Below are 14,261 nucleotides of genomic sequence, written 5' to 3'. Positions count from 1 at the left end.
CGGATGCCCTGAGGGGGTAGCCGGGCCCTTGCCATTTCTCGGGTTCGTGTGTGCCGGAATTTCGTGTGTGGCTCTATAGAACGGAATTGATTATCGCTCTCCACCATTTACTCCGCCATTGGGTGGTGCTTGCTCCAGGTCCCCTTCCCTACCCTAGGCACCTAATTGTTAGGGTTCGATCACCTTTCCGTATAGTGAGAGACAGTGGGAGATTCTATTTTACACTTGGCGAGCTTGAACAGGTCCTGTCCACAAGCAAAAAGCCTCACTTGCTGGCCCAACCCATATACATACCATATACTCACTCTCATCCCCTCTTCAGGGTCGCCTCATCTCACCATGTCCGATTTCACGGTGCCCAAAAAGGCCAAGGCCATCATATACTCCAACCCCGGCACGACAGCCACCGAGATCATCGACGTCGACGTGCCAGAGCCGCAGGACGGCGAAATCCTAGTCCGCATCACACATTCTGGTGTCTGCCACACGGACTACTCGCTGGCCACACAGACACTGGGCCATGTCCGTCTACCCGAAGGCCAGGTTGGCGGCCACGAGGGCGTCGGCGTCGTGGTCAAGCTGGGGCCGGGGGTCACGGCACGACAACTGGGCGAACGCGTGGGCATCAAATGGATCGCCTCATCCTGCCTGACCTGCGAGATGTGCCTGTACGGCTACGAGAGCAAATGCACGCTCCGTAAAGTCTCGGGTCTGGGTCACCCAGGCACCTTTCAGCAATACCTTGTCACGAACGCCCAATACGCCACGCCCATCCCGGATGGCGTCGACTCGGCCAAAGCCGCCCCTCTACTTTGCGGTGGCATCACGGTCTATGTCGCCCTACAGCGGGCCGAGCTGAGTCCAGGCCAATGGGTCGCCATCTCAGGAGGTGGTGGCGGCCTGGGTTCGCTGGCGACACAGTACGCAAAGACAATGGGCCTGCATGTCCTGGCCATCGATCACCCTTCCAAGGCGGACTTTTGTCGCAAGATCGGCGCCGATGCCTTTCTCGACTTCACGAAATTCACCGGCGAGGGCGCCGACAAGGCCCTGGCCGACGAGGCAAAAAGTCTCACGGGTGGCGGTGCCCACGCCATCCTCGTAAGCAACTCGTCATCCAAATCGTACGATCAGGCCTTGGACCTGGTTCGCTATGGTGGTACGCTCGTGTGTGTCGGCTTGCCTGAGGGTTCCTCGCTGCCCATAGCGGGTGCTGTCCCTTCTAATATGATTATGAACCGGTTGACTATCAAGGGTGAGTAGTAAATCAACTAATTAGACCCCGTCTTTGAGGGTTTCCCTCAACTTTCCGATCATCTCTCTCTCGACTGGAAGCGTGTAGCTAATGTGAGGGATGAAAGGCACCATGATCGGCAACCGCAAAGACGCAGTCGAATGCCTGAAACCACTTTCTCGAGGCCAGATTGATCCCCAGGTCACGGTTCGACCAATGAGCCACCTGACTCAGGTGAGTGTCTCTCTCCTTTTCTCATCGTTGTCTTCGTCTTGCTCTGTAAATCACCATTACGATCTCGTGGCGTATTCGTCTCTGGCGACTCTACTCTTGAAGCCCACGAAAGCCAAAATACACCTGGGGTATATGATGCGAGGTCCTATGTACGGATTCACTGACTCAGTGACTGACATTGGTGAACTTTCAAATCTAGGTCTTTGACGAAATGCACGCAGGACGCATTCAAGGTCGTGTCGTGCTGGACATGACAAAGTTGGAGTAGAGTGCTGTGTCAAGGTAGAGTGATAGAACAGTAAATAAAGCATACGGGATTACCTGGGTACCTTTTTCTACAAAGCAGAATGAGTCTGAGTCTGAACCATCTTTGCACTGCCTACTTCCTTCTATATGTATCCATTGATCGATCCCCACGCTTTCGTGCCCGTTTTTTCCTTCACAACCCGACATAAACCGTCTTCAGCTCGGTCCAATCGTCCAGAGCGTGCTGGCCGTTCTCTCTCCCCTCGCCGCTCTGCTTGATGCCGCCAAAGGGCATATCCAACGTCATCATCGGACTGGTACAGTTGAGGCCAACGGTGCCGGACTCCAACCTCCGCGCCATGCGCATGGCCCGCGACAGGTCGCGCGTGAAGGCACTCGCGTACAAACCGTACTCGGTGTCGTTGGCGAGGCGGAGCACCTCTTCCTCGGTCTGAAAACTGCGGACGCACGCCACGGGACCGAAAATCTCCTCCCGCATGACGGCACTGTGCTCGTCGGGTTCCAAGATGATGGTGGGCTGTATGTAGAACCCTCGATCGCCTTCGCGGGCCCCGCCTACCAGGATCTGATCACCTGCCTTGCGTGACCCGGCGATGTATGTCATGATGCTCTCGAATTGGCCCTTGTCCGCTTGGGGGCCTCGGACTGTGGTGGACACCAACGGGTCGTTCCCTTCAGAGGGGTTGCCACCCTGTTTCCTCACAGCCGCGACGAGAAGTTGGCAGAACCGCTCGAGGATAGACGCGTGCACGTAGATCCGGGTACTCGCGATACACACCTGACCTGAATTGTAAAGGATCGAAAAGGCGGCGGCGCTGGCGGCCTTGTCGAGCTCCGCGTCTTCGAAGATGATGAGGGGACTTTTGCCGCCCAATTCGAGCGTGACGTGCTTCAGATTCGATTCCAGCGCGGCCCTCTTAATGGCTCTTCCCGTCCTCGCGGACCCCGTAAAGGAAATCTTTCGAATCTCCATGTGTGAGGCTATCGCGGCGCCGCAGATCGGACCCGTCCCACTCAGCACGTTGATCACCCCGGCGGGTATACCAGCTTCCCGGCATAGTTTGGCCACTAGGAGGCTCGTCAAGGGGGCCTTTTCCGACGATTTAACCACGATAGTATTCCCTGCTAGCACCGCGGGGGCGACCTTGAAGAACAATTCCGTGACTGGGGCATTCCACGGGGTGATGGCCGCACACACGCCGTAGGGTTGCCGGAAGGTGAAATTGACAAAGTTGGGCGTCTGAAGCGACGATTCTCCCTTGACATCGGCCGCCTTACCGGCCATGTATCTGATGAAGCGGGCCATGTTCGTGCCCTCGGCTGCCAGATCGTCAGTCAAAAAAGAAAAAAAACATGTACCTCATACACACAACTGTGTTCAAATGCGACATACTATACTTTCCCACCGGTTTGCCCATGCTCACGGCCTCTAGCTTCGCAAATTCATCATTGCTGCTCTCGACGAGATCGGCCAACTTGTAGAAATAGCCCGCGCGTTGAAACCCACTCAGCGCCGACCATGCGGGAAATGCGGTCTTTGCTGCTCGCACGGCGGCGTCAACGTCTGCTCCATCGGCTTCAGATACCGATGCCGTCACTTTTTCTGTAGCCGGATTGACCACGTCAAACTTCTTGCCACTCTGAGAAGGGACAAACTCGTTGTTGATGAACAGCCGCGTCTCGATGTTGCTCGGGTAAGAAGCGCCATTTTGCAGGGAGGCGGTCATGGTGTATGAGCTGACCTCCTTTCGCTGGTTATATGAAGATACCCAACTGGGAAGCGGAAGCAATGGTTGACTGTCAGGAAAGTTGATTCGGCATCGATGTCATGTCTCTCTCGGAAGAACTGTCAGCGCTGTTTTACCAACCTACTTGTTGGTCCCAGATTGTGCAAACGGACAAGTAATTCCAGGCCTGGGGAATCCGTCGCAACCCAGTTAAGGTTGGGCAAAGGGCTGATAGTCTTCTTCGCTGCGTCTCGGAAATTCGGATACTTTCGCCCATTCGCTGGCATGCGTCACGCACAAAGCAATGAGCCGGCTTCTACTGGCTATTACCACTATTCCGTTTTCCCTGGGCAACTTTGATTATTTTACAGTCTTGGCCAGGTGTTGTCACCTTGAGGCTGACTACGGTCTTGACGCTTCTACCCAGACGGATCACTCCCAATTAAACCGAATCGGCTATTCAACCTCACTCCTTCCAACATATCATCATGCCAGTTGCCATCGTCACCGGCGCTGCCTCAGGTATTGGACGAGCCATCGCCCTTCGCCTAGCAGATGATGGATTCAACGTCGTGATAGCGGACATTCCACCGCAACAGGCCGCTTCACAGGAAGTAGTAGAGGAGATCACAGCCAAGGGAAGAAAAGCTCACTACGTTCCTGTCGACGTGTCCAACCAAGAGCAGGTCGAGGCCATGGTCGCTGAGACAGTCAAGGTCTTTGGCGAGGTGAACGTGATGGTGTCTAACGCTGGCATCCTCGACACGACGCCGGTACTGGAGATCAGTCTAGAAAGATGGGAGAGGACCATGGCCGTCAACTTGCGTGGCGTCTTCCTCTGCCACACTACTGCGGCGAGACAGATGGTCAAGCAAGGCAAAGGAGGGAAGCTCATCGCCGCCTGTTCGATATCAGGCTTCCGTCCTAGCGGCCAGTGTCCCGCATACTGTACCAGTAAGTGGGCTGTCCGGGGCTTCACCCAGACGTGCGCCGTGGAACTGGGTAAGCACGGCATCACAGCCAATGCATATTGCCCGGGTTCAGTGCCCACGAATATGTCAAAACAATTCTCCGAGAAGCTGGGTAAGAACGTGGGCAGTTCGAACATAGACGAGGCGTACGAGAAGTCGGCATACCGAGTTAGCGCTCTTCAGGTGGATTTACAAACGGAGGATATTGCCGGCCTGGTCAGCTTCCTGGCTGGCAAGGACTCAGACCGCATTACCGGTCAGAGTATGATTTGCGACGGTGGTCAGTATACCCCCTTGAAGACCTGCATGTGCCGCATGACAATCGATCGTTGACATTGATTTGTGTTCACTTCAACAGGAATACAATTTGCATGACCGGAAAGTAGCTACAGGAAGAGAAAAATTCTATGTTAGTCCTGTGCATACCCCGTGGCGACCACTGCATTGCATACAGGAAGATGCAAACGATAATATCAGAGGGGATTACTGCTGAAAGACCGTCCCATGATGAGGCGCGTGCGAATGAAAGCGCAGCGGAGCACAGAGCGACGAAATCTTGACGTTCGTTGTAGGGACCTTGTTTGCCTGTACCTTGTACGGCACTACGATCGAATGTACAAGAAAGAACTTTGTCCAGGGCACACTGACCCTCCATAACGCATACATTACCGTACCCAAGAGCTTGCACTTTGTTTTTCCGTCCCATGACCGTTTGCCGTCCCCTCCGGGGCACCCTGGGCTTGGCGTTATCCACTTCATCCCGCTGCGGAAATACAACAATTCCGCAGCCAATGACAAAGCGCCATTGTCCGAGACGAGGCTTTCCGGAGACCCCACCCGTGCATAACTGTCCCCGGGATTTTAGAAAACAGGGCATACCTAGAACACACCACCCCACCCTTTTGAGTAGGTGGGGGCGACTTATCACCTCGGACGAACCGGCCGAGAAGCATTCCGCCCATTTTTAGTTTCTCGGTCTTGCATTGCCGCCGTCAGTACGACGTCAAGAGACAAAGACTGTGTCTATATGTTAGTTGGGTGACGAAAAAGGACAAACCGTTTGAGCCACCACAGTATTCACAACCAGTGCCTTGCTTTCTTTTAGACAAAATGACAACCAACGATCGAGGAAAGGAGGCTCCCACGTCTAACAGCGATGACGCGAATACTCGGGGACACCTACCGCCGCTGTATGACCACTGCATTGACGACCTCCCGCCTGTCAAGGTGATATGCATCGGTGCCGGGTTCTCGGGCGTCTTGACCGCCATCAGATTCCCCCAACGAGTGTCCAATCTCGATCTGGTCGTCTATGAGAAGAACCCGGAGGTGGGGGGGACTTGGTACGAGAACAAGTGAGTTCAAATCGATCGGCACGGGCATTTGAAGGCTTGATCTTGACCGAGCCACTGACGGGGCCCTCCCAGTTATCCAGGCGTGCGTTGCGACGTACCGTCGGCGGCATATCAATTTTCATTCGAGAGCAATACGCAGTGGAGTGAATATTATTGCACCGGCGGGGAAATCCAGCAATATGTCAAGCGAACCGCCCACAAATACGGCGCGTACAAATACATCAAGTTCAACACCGAGTTGATCGGCGCTACCTGGGACGAGGATGAGGGAAAGTGGCACGTCAGCCTGAGGGATGTCGAGACAGGAAAGGTAACTTAATTTACTTGTGAACCCCTCGTCCCATGGAATTCATCATGGTAGCGGACAAGACCAACTCCTGATTTGCTGATTACGGGGAACATACAGTCATTTGAAGATTCGTGTCACTTCCTAATCACCGCCACTGGCATTCTCAACAACTGGAAATGGCCAGACATCGAAGGACGCGAGAACTTTGAGGGCAGAATGGTCCACTCTGCCCGATGGGATCCGACCCTAACTAGTGAGACGATGAAAGACCTTGACATCGCTTTAATCGGAGCTGGGTCGACGGGGATCCAGATCCTACCTCAGATCCAGCCTGTGGCGAAGCGCGTGGACCATTATATGAGCAGCAAGACTTGGATCTCCCCAATTGGGTTTGGAAGTGAAGAGCTCCAAGCTCGAGGAGCGACAGGCAATTGTGAGTAATCAACCCTTTGATATCTCCAGACGGTGCTTATCATGTGTCCATGACAGTCAAACATTCTCCCGAAGAACTGGAGCTATTCCGCAAAGACCCCCAGGCCTACTTGGAATGGCGGACCAAGATCGAAAAGATGGTCAACGCTGCGGCACTAATCACATTACACGACTCGCCTGTGCAAAAGGAGTTCATGACGATCAACCGCGAGGCCATGGCGAACAAGTTGGCGAAAAAGCCACACATTATGGAAGCCCTTGAGCCGAACTGGCCGCCCGGGTGCCGTCGTCTGACGCCCGGACCAGGCTACCTAGAGGCCCTCGTAGAGGACAATGTGGACTTTATCTCAACCAAGATCAAGCGATTTACCAAGAACGGGATCGAGACGGTGGACGGCAAAGAACGCAAGGTTGACCTGGTCATCTGTGCCACCGGATTCGATACGTCGCTAAAACAGCCTATGCCCATCATTGGCCGGAACGGCGCCAACCTCAACGACATCTGGCGTGATGACCCAGTGTCGTATCTAGGAATTTTCCCCCCGGAGATGCCCAACATGATGCGCTTCATCGGGCCCAACGGCGCCTGCGGGACGGGCGGACTTCTACTCGTGATCGAGTACGCGTGCGAGTATATGATCAAGACGGTCCAAAAGGCTCAACGCGAATACATCAAGGCCGTGGTCCCCAAGCCCGAGGCGATCCGCATGTTCGTCGAACACACCGACGCCTACTTTACCAAGACCATCTACACACAGCCCTGCAAGTCGTGGATGAAACGTGGCAAGGAAAACGGACGCATCGTGACCATCTGGCCCGGTTCGGCCATTCACATTGTCAAGTCCTACGAGAACCCGCGCTGGGAGGACTTTGACTATGAGTACCGCCCCGAGACAAAGCGCAATCACCTGTCCTGGTTGGGGAACGGGTTGACCGTGTTACAAGAACAGGACAAACACACGGCCGACTACCTGATTAATGTGGATCAGCCGCCTATCGTCAACCATGATGCTGATTCTGATACGGGAGCGGCAGTGCGGGATAGAATACGGATAGATGGGGTGTAGATGGGGAGAAAGTGAGCTATGAGATTTAAACTGCATAGTTGAATACGGGCACTTGGGCTGGGAAGCGTGTGTACAATGAAAGCACATGAAAATAGATATGTAAATGTCTCTACTATCTGCCAGCGCTACGCAGCTCGTCGTCTGTGCGAATGTGTCTCTCTCTGTGCCTCTGAATTCTTCCATTCCACTCAAAACTCGCCTAATTTCCACGGACGTGCGCCCTCGCCTTTTCCAACAACAACGGCGCCGAACTAGAAACGGCATCAATTCCCATCAAACTCGTAATCTCCAACATCTCCAGAATCTCGGCGGGCGTCGCGCCCAGCTTTAACGCGTTACGCATGTGAATCTTGGTCCCCCGCGAGTAGAGATGTGTCGTTGCGGCATCAATGGCCGTGATGATGATCTCGCGGTATTTGGGGTCGAGAACCTTGGAACGCGACGAAAACGAAGAGAAGTCGGTGTACTGGTCGAAGAATTCCGGGTCCAGATCCAACAAGGGCTGAAAGGTCTCGGGCCAAAAGCCTCTGGTCGCGATGAACTTGGCTTTAATTTGCTCTTTTTCTTGTCGCTGCGTCTCGTCCGTTGCGGCGGCATCGATGCCGAGTTCCTCCATCAATTCTTGCAAGATGGGGAAACCCAGTGTCACAGTGTGCACGCCCAGGAGGTAACTGAGTCCCAGGACTTCGAAGATCTCTTCGCTCGTGGCGCCCACGTTCAATGCGGCGACCACGTGTGCCTCGACCGCGGGCAAGTGAATGTGCGTCACGGACGAAGCCACAGCGATATAACAAAACTCTTGAATCTTGGGCGGTAAGCGTTGACGGTGCTGCGACGCCCATTGAATCTTGAGGTAGCCTTCGAGGTAGGCTGGGTTGAGCTTGGCCACGGATTCCCAGGCTGGAGACCAGATGCCGCGCTGGGCCTCGAATTGGTGCTTCAGTGCAGCGACTCGGTCGTCCGATGTGGATTGAGCCATGTGAGCCACGTTGAAGATGTATTGAGAGGTCTGGCGAACACTGGTATCTCAGATGATCAGATCAGTGTCAAACCCCGCCAAGCCGGTTGTTTCGACCGCGTGTATACAAGTACCTTTGCACTTTGCCCAGACGCTTCTGTCCTGCTGCAAACATTCTGGCAAAATCGATAGCCGAATGCACCAACAAGTGCTCCGAGCCGAGTGGTTGAATGAGTGAGGGGATTGTGTGTGGGAGAGAAGCCGCATTCCGCACCCAATTCCGTAGGCCCCGCCAAGACTTTCCACCCTCATCAACCATGGCACCTCAATTCACTACCCGATTGGGGTTTCATAGAGTCGGTCTTCCCGAGCAGGAATTAGATGTGACAACCCCCTAAAGACCCTGTCTGGTATATTCTCGCCTGTACGGCGCTGGAACACAATACAGCTCAGACCAGAGCCGACTACTCAAGCAGAAATACCTACACCCATACCCAAGCATTTCCGGTGGTAAGTCCTTTACAGCCGTGTGACTCGCCCAAATAGCTTAACACCACACAACAGTTTCCCCCCAAGAGCCATGACTTACCCTCAAGGCAAGCGCGCCCTAGTCTTCGGCGCCTCTGGTATCACCGGGTGGGCAGTGGTCAATGAGATCCTCCACGACTACCCGGCCAAGGGTGTCTTCGACAAAGTCGTTGCTCTCACCAACCGGCCATTGAGCCTGGAGGTGTCGCAATGGCCCGCGGACAAGAGACTCGAGATTGTCTCGGGCATTGACATCTTGAAAGGCACTCAGGAGCATCTCGAGGCGACAATCAAGTCGAAAATCCCAGACATTGACACTATCACCCACGTGTATTATTATGGTGAGATCATGTCCTGTCTTTCCTTGTTGAGGTCAGGCTTGCGAGTGCATATGTGTCTTGATATTGACGGGGTTTAATCATGTCAGCATTCAAGCCTCAGCCAGATGTCCAGGCAGAGTTAAAAGACGCGGTGGACATGTTAACCCGAACAACTATCGCCTTGGACCGTCTGGCGCCGAAGCTCGAGTTTATTAACCTGCAGACTGGCACCAAGGTGAGCGAAAACCTGTCTATCATTCATGCTTGAAACTTTCCTTCACAACCGACCACCCATATCTCCTCCCTCACAAGCTCATGGTCACTTGTGTAAACTAGCAATACGGGTACTACCTCCGTCAAGACCACTACTTCCCGGTCCCGCTCAAAGAGAATCTGCCCCGACTCAAGAAGCCCTTTGCCGACGACATCTTCTACTACCCCCAGGTCGACTTCCTGACGGAATTTTCTAAAGGTAAGAAATGGACATGGAACGAGACCCGACCAGACATGATCATCGGCTTCGTCTGCAACCTCAGCAACCACTCCCTGGCCGAGATCATGGGCGTCTACCTGTCACTCTGGGTCAAAGTCTACGGCAGAGATTCCGAGGTGCCCTTCCCCGGCAACCCAGGAAGCTGGGTCGCCAAACATAACGAAGCCGGGGCCGACATGATTGCGCGTCAAAACATCTTTACTTCTTTACATCCCTCGACCTGTGGTCACGGCGAGGCCTTCAACACGGGGAGCAACCCGCAATGGCACAACTGGGAGCAGAAGTGGCCCCAGATAGCGGCTTATTTCGGTTTGAAAGGCACCCCTCCAGTGTCTGAGACACCGAAACACCGTCCAAGGGACTTTATAGACGAGCATTTCGACGAGTGGCTTGCGCTGGAAAAGGAACACGGGTTACGTCCCGGTGTGGCCAAGTCGGAGGTCCGTCAACCCGTTTTTGAACTAGGTCAGTTGGAATGGACCGACTTTGATCGCCAGGTCGACATGACAAAACTGCAACAGGTTGGTTTCACCGAGAGCGCAGAGGTCATGGAAATTTGGGGTACCTGTTTCGATAGGATGCGCAAGGCTAAACAGATACCTTAGCAATATAGATTGATAGATGATGGAAGCTACTTCCTCTTCTTCTTCTTCTTGATTTCCACCCTCAGATTTACGCCCACTATGTGGTCTTTTTGGTGATGTTGCGTATTGTCCATCTCGGGAAAGGCCTAAAAGGGTCCTCTCATCGCTTCAGTAATCATATAGTTTAGTGAGTGGCTTGTCATATGTAGCGGTCTCGAGTTGAATACATCAAAAAGTAAATACATATATAAATATATAGCTATAGCAGCTCCAAAGGTCGACTCTGCGCGACCTCGGTGCTCGTCTTGTCTTCTCCATTGGACGATCCATTCAGCCCGTTGGACAAAGGCTTCGTGGCTTCCATGATGGTTTCTCCCTCGGGCTGAATCAGGAACCCCTCGAGCTCATTCCGCCGCCTCCACTGGGCCAGGATGGCGTTGAACTCGAGCCCGCCGCCACCGTAAGGCTGCGCGCGCAGCGTCTTTTCGTCGACGACGCCCTCGTTGTTGTAGTAACCGGGGGTGCACTGCATGAGGAAGTCCTTGCGGGCCTGGCTCTTGAGTAAAACGTGATCGACCCAGCTCCGCTCGGCCTCGGGGCTGACCTCGAGAACCTCGATGCCCCGTCGCTTACACTCGTCCAGGACGTAGAGGAAATGCGTGCCCATCTCCATCATGCTGTGCGTCCAGTTCGGGTTCGGGGCCGACTGTGTCGGGCCCAGAATGAACATGTTGGGGAACCCGTTGATGGCCCAGCCCTGGAAGGTCGAGGGCCCGCCGTTCTTGTCGGACCATTTCTCCGACAGACTGAGGCCGTGGCGACCAAAGACTTTGCCGTTGTCCTCGCTAAAGTCGCCGCCAAAGTCGAACCCGGTCGCGTAGATGATGCAGTCCAGTTCGATCTCCTGGCCGCCGTTGACCACCATCCCTTTCGGGGTGACGGCCTCCACGCCCCGACCGTCCGTGTCCACTAGCGTCACGTTCTCCCGGTTGAAGGCCTGTAGATAGTCGTCGTGGAAGCACGGTCGCTTGCAGAACTGCTGGTAGTAAGGTTTCAGCTTCTCGGCCGTGCTGGCGTCGTGCACGATCTGCTCGACCCGGCGCCGGATGTACTCCATCTTCTTGAAGTCGGCGAGCTTGAGTCTCTCGGCGACGGCGTTATTGTCCACGTCGTCGCTGCCCGTGCCGAAGAACCCCGGTGTCGATCGCACCGCGTCCGTCCACCCGTCGTCGACGAGGTCAGTCTCCGTGGCGCCCCCGTTGATGATGGTGGTGAAGTTCTCCATCCGCTCTCGCTGCCACCCCGGTTGGAGAGCCGACGCCCACTTGGAGTCCGTGTCCTTGTTGTTCCGCGCGTCCACAGACGAAGGCGTTCGTTGGAAGACGTACAAGTGTTTAGCCCACTCGGCCACGCGAGGCACGATCTGAACCCCCGTCGCCCCGGTGCCGATGATGCCTACGCGCTTATCCCTCAGCCCGACGAGCTTAGGATCTTCGGGGCTGCCGCCAGTATAGCTATAGTCCCAACGACAGCTGTGGAAGCTCTTGCCCTGGAAAGTGTCGATACCCGGAATGCCTGGGAATTTGGGGGTGTGTAGAGGGCCATGAGCGGGCAACACCCATCTGGCCCGGATGTCGTCGTCACGGTCCGTCTCGATCTTCCACAGATGCTCATCGTCGAGCCACGTCATTTTCGTCACCTCCGTCTGGAACAAGGACCGCTCGTTGATGCCGTACTTCCTGGCAATGTTCTGTGCGTGCTCGTACAGCTCTTTGCCCGAGACGTACTTGCGGGTCGGGATGGTGCCCATTTCCTCCAGGAGCGGCATGTAGATGTAGGCGTCGATGTCACACTGAATGCCTGGGTATCGGTTCCAGTACCTATATGACACAGCGCAAGAATCCGTCAATATCACTTTCAACGGCTTCGCGTCGGCAGAGACCTTACCATGTCCCGCCCACATCACCGCCCTTCTCGACGACGCAAATATTCGTGTATCCCTTGGTAATCAGCCGAGCCGCGACCTGAATGCCCGTGTAGCCGGCACCGACGATGAGGACATCATAGACGGCCTTAACTGGGTCACGCTTGAAACCTGGCGACACATACGGATCCTTCAACATGTCGTTCAGGTCCTTGGGGCGACTGTGCCGGAACTGAGTCGGACCTCCATTGTGCAGGCGCTTGTCTCGCTCGGCGTTGTATTTCTGCTGTAGAGCCTCTGGGTTAAAATCGACCTCGCCGTTGGCCACGGTGGGGGCCATGCTTGGAGTCTGGAGGTCAGTCAAGGAGTGTGTCTGTTTATATTTTGCAGAGTAGCTTCTTTTGCTTGTCCCGGGAACAAAAGAGCGTGTCGGAGAGCTATAATAATATATTTGATCTTTAGGCCAAGTGGTGGGTGCCAAAACGAGGTATAGAAAGGCACGGAGATATTTGACCTTCTCGAGATATACAGTTAGGTGTCGAGATACATTCGCCCGCCCAATTATGTCGAACGGAGCATGGGATTGCATGAGCCATGAGCCTTGAGGCGAAAGTTCGTCCCGCACTTCGGTAAACAGTGGGATGAAGCTGGAATTCCGCGTCACTCAAAATCAATTCCGAAGGAGGGGCCCCCCGGGCAAAGCCTTTTGCTCCAGCCTAAGGAAACTCTGAGCGCTTTATGATCGAGGTTTCTCGTACATAATTTTCATAACCAGTACTCGGAGTTTAGACGTGTGCTCGTCTCGGGCCATGTGGTCTGATACTGCCTGCATCTTTCTCGCTCGCATGTGCGCTCACGCTCCATGTCTCAAGCCTCGCGTGTCTCTAGAAATATGCCATTTTAAGGAGCCAGTAGACGTTTATCTGAGGGAGAAAAGCTATAGCGAAAAAACCTTGGCTTGAAGCCACTTCCCCGTGTTCGTAATCGTCTTGTCCGCCTCTGGAGCCTTCCCGGCCATGAGTTGGTAAACGTGCTGCATTTCCGGCCCAACTTCGTGGGTGACGTCGACGCCAGCTTGTTTGGCTCGTTGGACGAGCGCCTCCGAGTCACTGAGTAGAACCTCCCACTCACCAACCGAGACGTGGATGGGGGGAAAGCCAGTCAAGTCTGCGTACAGCGGGTTGGCGAGAGGCAGCCTCGGTGAGGCCTGGTCCAGGTACAGCTGGCTGAAGTACGCCTCGGTTCCTCGATTGGCAAAGACGTCCTTCTGAGCGTTGGAGTCAAGGGACTCGCCAGTGGCCTCCAGGTCAACCCAGGGAGAGATAGCCACGATACCCCCGGGAAGACCGACACCCTCTTCCTTCAGTTTAAGAGTGGTGGTGATGGCGAGATTTCCCCCAGCCGAGTCCCCGGCCAGCACGATCTTGCGAGCCTCGATACCGCGTCCTAGCAGCCATTTAAACGTGGCCACTGCATCCTCGATCTGTGTGGGAAACCGAAACTGGGGTGCCAGGTGGAAGTCGGTCAACAAGGCTTGGGCGCCGGCTGCTTTGGCCAGATGAGCAGCCATTTTCCGGTGGCTCTGCGGTGACCCGGCAAAGCACCCTCCTCCGTGCAGGTACAGAATGACATGGCCAGGGTTCGCCGTGGTCGGTTTACACCATATGGCCGGTCGCACGGTGCCAGGACAGAGAACTTCTTCGTAGACGACATCCGTAGGTTCGGCGGCGAGGATCTGATTGAGCTCAAACATGTACCGGATCTCATCAAACGAGCCTTGGGACGTCTTGGCCAGGGTGCCCTTGATGAACTTGTAGAGATTGACAATGGATTCTGCTTCGGGAGATGGCATCTTTCTTGTTCCCTTCTTGTGCTTAT

The 14,261-nt window shown here is 54.7% G+C and overlaps 8 protein-coding genes across 8 annotated transcripts; 4 read left to right on the top strand and 4 right to left on the bottom strand.

The window, feature by feature from the left end:
- Positions 1-339: 339 nt before the first annotated feature.
- On the top strand, positions 340-1,736 carry AYO21_07937 (hypothetical protein; the record flags this gene model as incomplete). Its single annotated transcript, XM_022657889.1, has 3 exons — positions 340-1,255; positions 1,362-1,468; positions 1,668-1,736. The coding sequence occupies 3 exons, from the start codon at positions 340-342 to the stop codon at positions 1,734-1,736; spliced, it is 1,092 nt and encodes a 363-aa protein (XP_022509783.1).
- Positions 1,737-1,907: 171 nt separating this feature from the next.
- Positions 1,908-3,462, bottom strand: AYO21_07936 (hypothetical protein; the record flags this gene model as incomplete). The annotated part of the gene is made up of 2 exons (XM_022657888.1): positions 1,908-3,055; positions 3,129-3,462. 2 exons carry the CDS (start codon positions 3,460-3,462, stop codon positions 1,908-1,910), a joined length of 1,482 nt encoding a protein of 493 aa, XP_022509782.1.
- A 488-nt stretch (positions 3,463-3,950) lies between these two features.
- AYO21_07935 (hypothetical protein) lies at positions 3,951-4,766 on the top strand (the record flags this gene model as incomplete). Its single annotated transcript, XM_022657887.1, has 1 exon — positions 3,951-4,766. One exon carries the CDS (start codon positions 3,951-3,953, stop codon positions 4,764-4,766), a length of 816 nt encoding a protein of 271 aa, XP_022509781.1.
- A 777-nt stretch (positions 4,767-5,543) lies between these two features.
- On the top strand, positions 5,544-7,576 carry AYO21_07934 (hypothetical protein; the record flags this gene model as incomplete). Its single annotated transcript, XM_022657886.1, has 4 exons — positions 5,544-5,788; positions 5,861-6,098; positions 6,195-6,510; positions 6,567-7,576. 4 exons carry the CDS (start codon positions 5,544-5,546, stop codon positions 7,574-7,576), a joined length of 1,809 nt encoding a protein of 602 aa, XP_022509780.1.
- A 199-nt stretch (positions 7,577-7,775) lies between these two features.
- AYO21_07933 (hypothetical protein) lies at positions 7,776-8,555 on the bottom strand (the record flags this gene model as incomplete). The annotated part of the gene is made up of 1 exon (XM_022657885.1): positions 7,776-8,555. One exon carries the CDS (start codon positions 8,553-8,555, stop codon positions 7,776-7,778), a length of 780 nt encoding a protein of 259 aa, XP_022509779.1.
- Positions 8,556-8,851: 296 nt separating this feature from the next.
- On the top strand, positions 8,852-10,480 carry AYO21_07932 (hypothetical protein; the record flags this gene model as incomplete). The annotated part of the gene is made up of 5 exons (XM_022657884.1): positions 8,852-8,917; positions 8,983-9,044; positions 9,099-9,403; positions 9,490-9,617; positions 9,719-10,480. 5 exons carry the CDS (start codon positions 8,852-8,854, stop codon positions 10,478-10,480), a joined length of 1,323 nt encoding a protein of 440 aa, XP_022509778.1.
- A 238-nt stretch (positions 10,481-10,718) lies between these two features.
- AYO21_07931 (hypothetical protein) lies at positions 10,719-12,723 on the bottom strand (the record flags this gene model as incomplete). Its single annotated transcript, XM_022657883.1, has 2 exons — positions 10,719-12,339; positions 12,407-12,723. The coding sequence occupies 2 exons, from the start codon at positions 12,721-12,723 to the stop codon at positions 10,719-10,721; spliced, it is 1,938 nt and encodes a 645-aa protein (XP_022509777.1).
- Positions 12,724-13,320: 597 nt separating this feature from the next.
- On the bottom strand, positions 13,321-14,235 carry AYO21_07930 (hypothetical protein; the record flags this gene model as incomplete). Its single annotated transcript, XM_022657882.1, has 1 exon — positions 13,321-14,235. The coding sequence occupies one exon, from the start codon at positions 14,233-14,235 to the stop codon at positions 13,321-13,323; it is 915 nt and encodes a 304-aa protein (XP_022509776.1).
- Between the last annotated feature and the right edge of the window lie 26 nt (positions 14,236-14,261).

Source organism: Fonsecaea monophora (assembly GCF_001642475.1).
Source record: "Fonsecaea monophora strain CBS 269.37 chromosome Unknown Scaff65, whole genome shotgun sequence".
Classification (NCBI taxonomy): domain Eukaryota; kingdom Fungi; phylum Ascomycota; class Eurotiomycetes; order Chaetothyriales; family Herpotrichiellaceae; genus Fonsecaea; species Fonsecaea monophora.
The sequence above is the reverse complement of the archived record's forward strand: the minus strand, read 5'-3'. Positions and strand labels throughout refer to the sequence as shown.